At 33.4% G+C, this 12,830-nt stretch overlaps 1 protein-coding gene across 1 annotated transcript; it reads left to right on the forward strand.

Moving 5' to 3' along the window:
- The first annotated feature begins 3,842 nt into the window (after window positions 1–3,842).
- On the forward strand, window positions 3,843–6,701 carry LOC120145736. Its single transcript, XM_039159492.1, has 3 exons — window positions 3,843–4,613; window positions 4,731–4,820; window positions 5,195–6,701. The coding sequence occupies exons 1-3, from the start codon at window positions 4,239–4,241 to the stop codon at window positions 6,500–6,502; spliced, it is 1,773 nt and encodes a 590-aa protein (XP_039015423.1). The 5' UTR covers window positions 3,843–4,238; the 3' UTR covers window positions 6,503–6,701.
- Window positions 6,702–12,830: the final 6,129 nt, after the last annotated feature.

Here is a 12,830-nt window from a genome sequence, read left to right on the forward strand (position 1 = left end):
ATATTAATTAATTAATTAATTAATTAATTATTAATAATTATAAAAATATTATAATTTTATTTCGATAAATTTAATTTTAATAATTCTTTAATCATTAAAATTATGTGGTTGTTTCTTTATAAATAAATTTATATCATGATCTCGTTAATGAATCTTTTTTTTTCATTTTCGATGATCTTTTTTAAAACATAGTTGACATTTTTTAATATTTTCACCGACAGTGAACAGGTTATTTATCCTAAAAATATAAATGAAGTTAGTAATTGTTATTTCTTAATATATTATTTTAAATAATGTGATAACAAATTGTAAAAATATTAAATATTTTATTAACATATCCTCGTAATAGATTATAGATGTGGAACAGAAACAAAGTGCAAGAAAAATTATAAAATTTGTTAATAATTATATTTTCATTAATTAATTGAATCTAAGATTTAAATTCTACTCTTTTAATTATAAAAATTGTGAAACTAATTCATGTACCATTTAATTTTATCCGTTAACTCGTTTATAATATTGAACTTTTAATTTTATTAATTATAACACTAAACTTTAGTTTTACATTCAATTATGTCACCCCACTGTTAAATCACTAACGAGACGTTTACATGGCTAACGGTTGTTGATTTGACATGTCACACCAAAATGACGTTGTTTTGGTGTGGCTATTCTGATGCTTAAAACGACATCGTTTTAGACACCGAATTTTAGAAGTGTATCGATTTTGCCACTGAACTTCTAAACAATTTACTTTTTTGACAATACACTTTTCAACCAACGTTGACAGTCAATCACCGCCTGTCACTGATCATCTTTTGCAATAAAATTAGTACCAAAATATTTACATTTCACTCCTCATCCTTCTTATATGTTTAATTTCCCACGAAACTCACTAAAAATCTACAAAATTAAACAAACAAAATCTACTATTTTTTAGATGTTTAGAGACTTGCTTAGATTTATGAAATTTAGGGTGTTTATTCGAAAATCTAAAGGTGAGAAATATTATTTTGAGAAGACAAACAACATACCTCAAAAATTGCCTCATCGAACAATCATTGAAAGAGATCAAAGTATTAATTCATTGAACTTTTAAATGGATTTTCATCGTTTTTTGGTGAGTTTCTTAAAAAATCAATTTTAGGAGAAGAAAGATGAGTAAAACACGAACGTTTTAGTATCGATCTTGCCACGAGATATGACTTATGATGGGTGTGTTTAGCTTCCAACAGTGACCAAAAAGTGTGGTGCTAAAAAATAGCAAACTATACGGATGATCCTTTATATTTTCGGTTTGATTGATTTTGATCACCAGCTAAAAAAAATAGTTTTGATCCCTTATGTAAATGATTCGTTTTATTTTAGTTCTTCAATAGTTAACTCTAGGGGTGTAAACGAGTCGAGTCGAGCTCGAGTATTGCTGAGCTCGACTCGACTCGAAAACTCTGAAATGGAGCTCGACTCGACTTGAAAACTCACGAGCTTAAAATTTTTAAGCTCGACTCGAACTCGAAATCCTGAACTGAAGCTCGTGAGCAGCTCGAAAAGGCTCGAAATGAAAAAAAAAATCTTAAACTTAACAATATTAAATCATCAAATTCAAACTTGAACCTGAACCTTAAATACATAAAAGCCTTATTGTATTTTTAAAAAAAAAAATCAACACATAAATGTTAATATTATTAATAATTTATTTTTAAAAAAAAATAAAATCTTAATATATTATATTTTCGAGTTACTCATGAGCTTTTCGAGTCGAGTATCGAGTAGCTCGTTTTGGCTCGTTAAGAATTCGAGTCGAGATCGAGTTCGAGTCGAATCCATTCGATCCGAGTATTTATCGAGCCTTGACCGAGTCGATCTCGAGTAGCTCACGATCTGTCTCGTCTCATTTACAACCCTAGTTAACTCACATTAACCGTAACTAGCTATTAAAAGATTAAGAAGAATCCAAGTGTCTTCTTCTATTATAATATATATTATTAAAAACCGTACCACCCCTGTCGAGGAAGAAGGATGATCGTTTTTAAAATCCCCAACAAAATACCAATTATTTGTGAAAACAGAAAAGAATTAAAACAAAAAAGAAATAAAGGAATGCATGATTGTTTGAATACGCAGGGAAGGAAGAAGAAGCTGTAAGTTGTGTTTAATACGCAGAGCTTCATATATGATTGTCTGAATAAAATGAAACGAATACAAGCTTGTGCTGATATAATTGGCATTTTAATAATCAACCTATTACGTAAGGGACCAACACTTTTTTTAGCCGATGATAAAAAAACATAAGGATCATCCATATAATTTACCCGAAAGAAAATTATTTAAAAGTTCAATGACAAAATCGGCACACCCTTAAAATTCAGTATCTAAAACGACGTTGTTTAGACATCATAACAATCGCATTAAAACACCACATAAACAACCGTTAGTCGTGTCATCATCTCATTATTGACTGTGCATTTTTTTTAAATTCACAAAATAAAGTTCATATTTCATGCATTGTGTCTCGGTTGTATACCAAATTGTCTCCTCTCATTTTTTAAAAAATAGTTATTTTTATTTTATTAGTCTCAAAGGCATCATTAAGGGTAATATCAGATATATTCATGATAATTATAAATAAAAGAGATATAATGAATGCTCAAACACTTCTATTGCTAATGGGTAAAGCCTATGATAATTAACCAAGATATTAATTAACGTATTATATTAACCAAGTGAAGTACTGAAATAACGTATTATAATAATTAACCAAGATAATAATTTAAATAATTGTAAAATAATAGTAATGTTTTCCTTTACTTTCAAAATGAAGTATAATTAAATTAACTCACATTTTCCTGAGGAAGCAAATTTATAATAAACTATTTAAATTTAAAAGCTAATATCATTTTAAAAACATAAAAACATTGTTACCAAAAGAAACATAAACATAAAAATATAATCCTATAAATGTTACTATTGATTTTGTTATTAAAAAATTTTCAACTTCAGTAATGATTATTTTAAATATTATAATGTTTTGGGTAAACTACATGTTTAGTCATCCAGCTCTTACTTTGGTTCCATTTTGGTCATTCAATTATTTTTTTCAAAATCATCTCTAACTTAACATTTTAGTTTCATTTTGGTCAACCGACATTAAAAAATGGGTAAACTACGCATTTAGTACTTAAATTATCAGTTTTGGTTCGTTGTAGTACCTAAACTTTCAACTTTTTCAAAATCATACCTTAAGTTTAGTTTTTATTTTATTTTAGTATCCGTTCAAAATTTAACGTTAAGTTTGAAAAATATTGAAAGTTTAGATACTAAAACGGATCAAAATTGATAGTTTAGGTACTAAATGCATTAGGTTTTTAATGGTGGGGTACTAAAATGAAACAAAAACTAAAAGTTATGTATGATTTTTAAAAAAATGAAAGTTTAGGTTTTAAAATAGACCAAAATTGATAGTTTAAGTATTAAATGTGTCGTTTAACCTAAAAATAATAGAATTATTGATGTAGTATTTTTTAAAAAAAATTAATGATAATATGATATTATCTTGTGGTAACACATTAACATGATTAATTTTTAATGACAAGTGATCAAAATGTAATGTTAGTGATGAATTAGAAAACAAGAAATAATTGCCTAACCAAAAGGCAACCAACGTGATAAATAAGTGACTAAATGTATAGTTTATCATAATATGTTTTAATTATTTTAGATGAAAATTAAATCACCATTGGAGGAACCAAATGAGAGGGTCTAAATGACAATACGCACACTATATGCATACATATATATGGAGACGATAACTACATTTTAAACACTAGGAATCAAATCATAAACACTTCAAAAACAAACAGTGCAAATCTTTCCCTTTCTTTTTATTTTCTCAATCAAATCTCTTGACAATTTTTGTTGCTGTTGTTGGCAGCTGCCCACTTCTTGAAAAAGTTCCTTCTTTCTGCAAAATCCCGAAGAAGAAGAAGAAGCAGCAGAAGAAGAATCTTTTGATTTATTTGTCACTTTCTTTGTTTTTCTTTGATGAATTTTAGGCAACAAGACGGCTACTCTTTAATATCTTTTCTTCTTCCTGTTGAGATATCTCGTTCCTTGAAACAATTGAAAAGATCTTCAAAATTTGTTTTTTTTTCTGAGATCTTGAGTGAGATTTGAAATACATCGAAATTTCGAAATTGGGTCATCGAGATTCTTTTCAAAATAAATATATAAAACCTACAATGCCATGGGAACGGCACCATGGTAAGATAAGAAAACGAGGGTGTTCATCATCGTCTTCTTCTTCATCACTGATCCGAAACTACAGATTCAAGCATTCAGTTTTGGTGGCGAAAAAAGCAGGATCGACAACCCCTGTTCCTTCATGGATTACAGCTACAACGGAACCGCCTTCTCTAGCAATGGAAACCGCTCAGTTCCCAGTTTCTGCTAGAAAGCTAGCTGCCACTTTGTGGGAGATTAATACAATTCCTTCCCCAGAAGCTAAACAAGTATTGGAGAAGAAAGATAAGAGGAGAAAAGCCCCTAGAGTTTCGAAAATGCTTCATGTTTTGCCGCAAAATTTGTCTGATCCGTCGAATAGTCCGTTTACAGAGGTGGGGATTTTAGTTGCTTTAATGCTTTGAATCGGTTTGAAGTTCTGGAAAACATTTCTTGTGAAAATCTCATTAATTTTTGTTTCGTTTCGGTTGTTTTTGTGTTGAATTTCATAGAAAATGGATCGAGGCAGAGTGAAATCTCACAGGAGAAGATCTTCAATTGTTTCTCAAAAGCTTCAGGTTACTGACCGTAGTTTCATGGAGGTGATAAAGACAATTTCCAAATACATTTTAGCTTCTTTTAATTCTTCAGTTTTTCCATTTATGCGGGTATTGCGTTAATGCAATAACAGTCTCGGATGATACCGACACCTCTATATAACGGCCGCTATTCCGATAATCACATCTATTTAAATTCTGATCTGGGCTTATATGGTATCATTTTCTGCAAATCTTGGCAATGCATGTTATATTGTTTTCTTCAGAATGGTTCTCTATTTCCAGGTTTTTCAGATGGGGAAATTTCATATTTTTAGAATTGTTTTGAGAATTTACTGCAAAAAAAGTTGGGTTTGAATCTTTATTTTACAGAAATATATGAAATATATGTTCATGCTGATTTTATGCCATGAATGCAGATTGATGAAGCTCATTCTAGAGGTAAAAATCATGGTGGATGCATCATTGGAATTAAAACTCGTTTAAATGATGTCAGTAATTGCTTAGCCACTTCTAATGAACTCGTTGAAGTTTTGAGTCGAGTTTGTGGACTAGACGATAAACATTCGAGGAGCATGTCATTAGTCTCGGCACTATATGTCGAACTCGACCGAGCTCAAATCCATGTTGATCAATTGATACGAGAGCAACGATCGAATCACGATGGAATCGAGCATCTCATGAGGCATTTTGCCAAACAAAAGGCCGCTTGGAAGAGGAACGAGCGCGAGAGAATCCGTGATGCCATATCGTGCATTGCCGAAGAGCTCGAGGTGGAGAAGAAACTCAGGAGGCAAACCGAGAGATTTAACAAGAAGCTCGGGAAAGAATTGGCTGATACGGCGGCATCACTGTCCGAGGCAATGAAAGAGCTCGAAAGTAAGAAGAGAGCAAAAGAGATTTTGGAGCAAGTCCGTGATGAATTGGCTCGAGGTATCGGAGAAGATCGAGCTACGGTCGAAGAACTGAAACGAGAGTCAGCTAAAGCGCATGAAGAAATGGAAAAGGAAAGGGAAATGATTCAATTCGCAGATGTATTAAGAGAGGAGCGAGTCCAGATGAAGCTCTCCGAAGCTAAATGTCATTTTGAGGAGAAGAATGCAGTTGTTGAAAAGTTGAGGAATGAACTTGAGACCTACCTAGGAACCCAACTAAACGAAGAAAATGTCGACGGTTCGCTGAATCTGCAGAGGATCAAAGAGCTTGAAGCCTATTTGAAGAAGATCGATTTCGGTTCCGGCCAAATGGTCAAGAAATTTGCGGATAAACTCGATGTTATGGACGGAGAAGAGTGCGAAGCAGATGATTCAGCCGATAGTGATCTTCACTCCATTGAATTAAACATGGAAAACAATGACATGTGCTACAAATGGAGTTATGCTCGAGGAAATATAGTCGGAGGCGGATCGAATAAGTTTCTGATCGAAAACGACTGTAAGGAGAGGAAATCGCTTTCCGAGACGAAGTATCTTGCTTCGCAAGTTGAGGCACGTGATTACGAAGATGAGATAAAGAGACATAGATCTGTAGAGAGTCTTAGAGATCACATATTATCAAGTAACAAAATAGCTCCTATCCAAAGCTTTCCGAGTCCGACTCGGCAATGGAGCCAGTCCATGCACCTCGAGGATGCCGGAGCCAGGACTGGCTCGCCAGTGTTGAAGGCGGATGGTTTGAACCCTAAGCTTGTTGGCTCATTAAGTGAAGGCCGAACTTCAGCAAGATAAGAGAGAAGAAACTTGCCTTTTTATTTGTTTTTCTTTTCTTTTTTGCTTTCTTAATGCTATGTTGCATTTTCTTGAATTCAAAAGCAGTTTTTTTTTTTAATGTTTGAATCAATCGGCAAACTCAGAATTGCTGAGAGGCTGAGACTGTAAAATAAAGTTATGAATTGCTATAATTTATGAATACAATTGGAGATATTTTCTTATAAATGCTTTATCACACGTGTACCTTAAAAAACAGTTGTTCAAATTAGAAATTTCTAAAAAGACTAATAATTATTTTATTACTGAATTTGAAAATTTTTAGAAAGAATAATATTTTTTTATCATCTGTTAATATTGTATCGGATTATCAATTTTCATATATTTGTGGTCAAATTATGACAACCAAATTCTAACAATGATGACCGACCACAACTCAATTATGCAGTATAATGGAGAGTTCAAAGGCAGAATAAGAGGGATGTTTGAGACAGGGATGTTTATATGAAATAAAAAATAATAAAATAATATTCTTTTTTTTTAATGAAAATATTCTATTTTTTATTTCTGAATTATTTCCAACATGTTACTTGGTATCTTATGTATGTGTTTTATTACAATATTATAAAGTCGCCATCCTCCGTGAGACATTATGTAGAATGGAAATTCTCTCTCAAAAAACAACATACATTTGACAAAACTCCAAACAACAGCTCTTATCTTCGGTTCTCTACTCCAGCTCCCTAAGGGTTTTCTTGTCTTCAGTCTCATCTTTAATTATTTCACCAATCAGGGAATTTGCTAAAATGTTATACATTTTTTCTCTTTTTGTCTAAAATGTTAATACAATTTTTTATTCTTGTAAATCTTACATAATTCAAAATTATGATGAGTTAATTGCATTGTAATAATTTAATTTAAATATGTAAAGTCTAAAATCTAATTTATATCTTTATTCTTTGTTTTTTTTATATTGAGGCTTTCTGCTATTTTTAATTTAAATTTTTTTATCTATCTCTTAACTTCTATTCAATTTTATCGTTGGAGCATGTGGTTGATCAACAGGATCCTGATCTCATCTTCCTCTGTGAAACTCAACTTCAACGGCCACGGGTCGTGTCTCTGAAACTACGACTTGGAATGGTGAGATGTCTATGTCCCTAGCAGTACTACCTGCACAGGTTTAATCCTCTTGTGGAAATCAACTATTTTGGTACAATTATTATCTTATTCTTCACTACACATTGATGTGATTATTGGGACCTATAATGTGGAGTCCAGATTCACTAGAATACATGGATGTAGTGATCGTCGTCGCCACTGTTGGGCTTCCAATACTGAGTGTATCCAATAGGTGCGTAAAGTTTGGAATAATCCTGCAGAGGACGTTATGTCCAAAATTAATGCAGTCTCTCTTCATGATTGGCAACAACAAAAATTTATCTTAAATAAAGGTCGGATTATCAATCTTCAAAACACAGTCAACAGTATGCTTCAACGCCAAATGTCTGTCTCTAAGTTAGGTACTTTTGCTGGTATGAAAGAGGAGTTACATTTGAGATTGTCCCGAGAATAAAACTATTGGCGCCAATGATCCCGAGTTCAGTGGTTGGCTAATGGGGATCAGAATACTGCCTATTTTCATTCTCGGTCCTTGGCTCAACGCAAGAAGAATATGGTGCGAGGGTTATACACTGATGACGATACTTGGTTGAATGAGGAAGATGTTATTCATCGAGAGGCTATTTCTTATGTCACCACACTTTCCCACTCATCTTCGTTACCTTTTGCCGACAAGATATTATGTGCTGTGGAACCCTGTGTTACCCGGCTATAAACTTCTGTTACAGCTGCCTACACTAGAGAGTATGCTGCCTTTTTGCAAATTCATCCCCATAAGGCATCGGGTATTGATGGTTTGTCGAGTAGCTTCTACCAGAAATTTTGGCCACTTGTAAGGGAGGATGTACTCACTTTATGCATCAATATTTTGTTCGGACCTACTCATATGTCACATGTAAACTCTGCAGTGCTTTTTTTTCTACCCAAGGTCTCTAAACCTACACTGATGAAGCAGTTTCAACCCATTGCTTTGTGTATGGTCATTTACAAAGTAGTGGCAAAGGTTTTGGTTAACCGGCTTCGGCCTATTTTGCCATATTGCATTGTGACACCCAAGAATCTTTTGTTCCTGGCCATCTTATTCCCGACAATGTTATCATAGCGTATGAATTGCTCCATTAATTGAAATCAGGTACATCTGGAAGAGGTGCGTTGAAACTTGATATGGAGAAGGCATACGATTTTGTAGAGTGGTCTTTCCTTCATGGAATGTTGCTTCGCCTTGGTTTCACCTCCTCTTGGGTTGAGCTTATCATGTTGAATGTCTCCACTGTTTCGTACCGTGTCAGGATCAATGGTTGTCTTATGGATGCTTTTGTTATCCAACGTGGCCTACGCTAAGGTGATCTTTTGTCCCCATTTTTGTTTGTTCTTTGTGCTCAGGGGTTGTCCTCCCTTCTTCATTTCGAACAACAGAGTGGTCATATATATGGTCTCCTGGTTTGTCGTGGTGGACCTCACATCACTCACTTGTTTTATGCCGATGATTGCATCTTTTTCCTTTATAGTTCAAATGCTGAGTTCCTTCGTGTTTGAGCAATATTGGATTCTTATGAATCTATGTCTGGGTAAACTATTTGAAATCAAGCCTTTATTGCAGCCCCTGTACTCCATCAGCTACTTGAACTCAGTTGAGTTCTCTGATGGGTGGTTGCTCTTGTGGATGATCCTAGGTTTTATTTTGGCATGCCACTGGTGATCGATCGCAACAAGAATGAATCCTTTGGTTTTTCCGTGATAAGGTGGCTTCTTGTGTCCGCGGGTGGACCAAACATACTCTTTCGAGTAGGGGTCGATCGGTCTATATCAAATCAGTGGGTCAAGCCCTACCTACATATGTGATGGGTTGTTATCTTCTACCGACTAGAGTTATTAATGATATGACGACGATTCTCCATTCTTATTGGTGGACTGGTGTTGCGTGTATGAGTGTATTATATATTGATGTGCAAATTGTGCAATTATCAACGTCGAACAAGTAATAAAGTGATAAGTGAGTATCGTCTCCGCAGAGATTGAAGGGAAATCAAGTAAAGTATGTGAACATAAATTATAAACAAATAAAGTGTAAAATGGTATGAACAAGTGAATGTGAATGTTATGGCAAAGTATTGAAGTGGGTGAAATGTTATGACAAAAAGTAAAGAACTGTTATGACAATATTGAGTTGAGAACTGGGGTATGAATCAAGAAGGATAAATGGATGGGTTTATTAATGAATCATATGTCTTATCTTCTAGAGTGGTTAACATCTTCCATGAGTATACTGCTCCACAGCGTTTGCTAAAGTGTTTTTAAGGCTATCTCTGATAGTGAAAATGCTACAATAATACCTCTCAATATAAACATCAACTTAATACTATCGAATGAAGTCCTACTCCTTTTATCATTGAAACCCTATTCTGATCTTAAAGGCGAGTTAAGGTTTTGCTTCCCAGCTCAACCTCATTGTTTACGTCGATCTAAGCCTAAATCTCTCGATATCAAGCATCAAATATAGATAATGACTATTTCTCGAAAGCTCTTACAAATCTAAGCATAAAAACAATGAACAAAGCAAGCATTTAACATGGAAAATATTAAATTTTTCATTCAACAAAAGCATAATCATCCATAATAAACCCGTGCCAACTAATTTTCAAGAGATGACAACTTTTATGTCTCATATGCCAACATGATTTTTCAAGAGATGACAACTTTTATGTCTCATATGCCAAACATGAATTTTCAAGAGATACAACTTTTATGTCTCGTATGCCAACTTACAATCATCCGAGATAACAGAGTGGTGTTGTTTTTTCACAACACTATTTCATGCCAACTTACAGTCACCCGAGAGAATAGAGTGGTGATTGTTTTTTTTACAATACCGGCTCCTATGCCAACTTATAGTTCCACGAGAGAAAATAGTGGTGACAGTTTTTTTACAACACCGGCTCCCATTCTTGTTGTGACTGATGAGGCGACCGACAATGAACAGGATCCCATCCAATTACAAATGCCACAACGAGATCGACATCCACCAATGCATTATTATTCTACGACACCCCAACATGGACATAAATTAAGAAAAAAAATGATTTCATGTACTTTTCGTTTTTTCAATGCATGAATAAATGACAATTATTTTAGTATTTTTAAGTAAGATGAATTTTATATTACTATGATAAATTATATAAAATATGAGATGAAATAAAATAAATATAAAAAAGAAATTTAATTTTATATTACTATGATAAATTATATAAAATATGAGATGAAATAAAATAAATACAAAAAATAAATTTAAACGTGATTTTTTATTTTAATATTTAAATTAAAACTTTAATTTTTTATTTTATTTTAATATGAAAACTCTCTACTAAATGCGCATATTTAAATTACGACCTTTCAAAAAATGAAAGTACATGAATTAAAAAAAAATCAGAAACCAACAACATGGTCAAAAGCTCATTGTCATCATTTTAGTTTCGAAAAATATTATTTTGATCTTTAATTACGAATTAATAATTCTTTTTTTAATAAGCCAACGCAATCAAAAATTAAATTATTAAATTTGAAATTTTTCTTACCGTCACATCATGCTGCAAATTGCAGCGTTTAATGGAACTTGGCAGGGTGCCAGGCCGGGGCCAGCTGCAGCACAGCAGGTAAATTTTAATTAACTCGTTTTTTATTTTTTAATTAAAAAAATATAAACAGTAAATTTTAAAAAAATTAACTTGGCGGGGGCCAAAGCAATCAAAATTTTAAAATATGTTGAATAGTGAAGACGTCGGGAAATTAAAAAATAGAATAGATGTCGACCAAAGCAATATTTTAAGAATTAAAAAATTAAACTACAATATTAAAACGTTTTAAGTATAAATATCTCAAACATGAAATCATTTAGTTATGTAAATTGGTCGATTAAGACAATTTTTTCTTTGAATGTCTCTTTGGTTGTCTTACCTCTCTATAATTAAGATCCATACTAGTTTGGATACAAGTTTATTGAGGTCTTCCCTTTAGTTGTCTACGAATTTCTTGATTCGGTAGCCATTCGTCATGCTCACTGGTGGCCAATATTGTGAATGCTCGATTGGTTGAAACTAACATTTATATATATTTAATATCGACTGCAAATTAAAGCATTCATTCGCAAATGTGTGCGGATCAACCCTTACAGACATGCATGCAGCAACTGCGCGGGCACATAGATATCGCCATGCCTGGAACCGACCACAATCACACCACCGAATCCGAAAATCAACTTAAAATATTTCTTGGTGTCATCATTCGTTGTTGTGTATAGATTCAACAACAATAAAAGTATGATTCAGTCGGTCGAACTGGTGAACAGTCATCAATGTTGCCTTATCTATGTTGTATTGCATTTTTCTCACGAGGTCGGGAGACCAACGTTGTCATCTATTTATCATGTACTTGATTTCCTTCTCTTTATCACTCCAAACATTCGCTAACATGTGGTGTGTCCTTTTTAGCACTCCATATATGGCTTCAACAAGGTTGGTTATCATTTGTTTGTATCTTCTACCTTCATCGTACGATTGAGCCCATCTTTCCCTTTCGATGTTGTTTGCCCATGTCCACACATGCATACAGTAAACCTTAAATGCTCTAACTTACTCTCAAATTTCGATCACAATAGTTCATATCATGTTTCATCATATATGAGGTTAGCATCAAGAAAAACCAAAATGCATAAATATATACACATATATAATTGAGATTGACATAATGAAACTTACCCATGCTTAAAATTTCACAACGAATGTGGTGGATTTTCCACATCTCCCAGCTATTCTTACCAATATGGCTTGCACAATACGTGGCATATGCTTGTGGAGGTGTCCAACGACTTTTTGGTCGTTCAATTGCAGCTAAAATGACTTTTCCTCTATCAGATATCATGCAGACACTGTCTTCTTGAACAATATATGCACATAAATTACTCAAAAAGAAATTCCAAGACTCTGCTGACTCCTTATCAATAATTGCGAATGCAATCGGGAAGATATTTTGGTCACCATCTTGTGCAATCGCTATCAACAGTACGTGTTTGTATCTTTCGTAAATCCACGTCCCTTCAACTTGGACCATACGTTTGCAAAATGGAAATCCCTCGATGCATGGCTTGAAGGCCCAAAATAATCGATGAAATATTTTTTTCCCTTCAACAACTCGACCTTGTCGATTGTATACATCCAAGGTTTGATACTTTACT

This window comes from Hibiscus syriacus, unplaced genomic scaffold (genome assembly GCF_006381635.1).
Source record: "Hibiscus syriacus cultivar Baekdansim isolate YM2019G1 unplaced genomic scaffold, ASM638163v2 tig00110893_pilon, whole genome shotgun sequence".
NCBI lineage: Eukaryota > Viridiplantae > Streptophyta > Magnoliopsida > Malvales > Malvaceae > Hibiscus > Hibiscus syriacus.

Coding starts and splice junctions, on each gene's coding strand:
- LOC120145736 (XM_039159492.1), top strand. CDS start 4,239: ATGCCATGGGAACGGCACCATGGTAAGATAAGAAAACGAGGGTGTTCA. Junction 4,614..4,730: donor CGAATAGTCCGTTTACAGAG/GTGGGGATTTTA, acceptor TGAATTTCATAG/AAAATGGATCGAGGCAGAGT. Junction 4,821..5,194: donor CTGACCGTAGTTTCATGGAG/GTGATAAAGACA, acceptor CCATGAATGCAG/ATTGATGAAGCTCATTCTAG.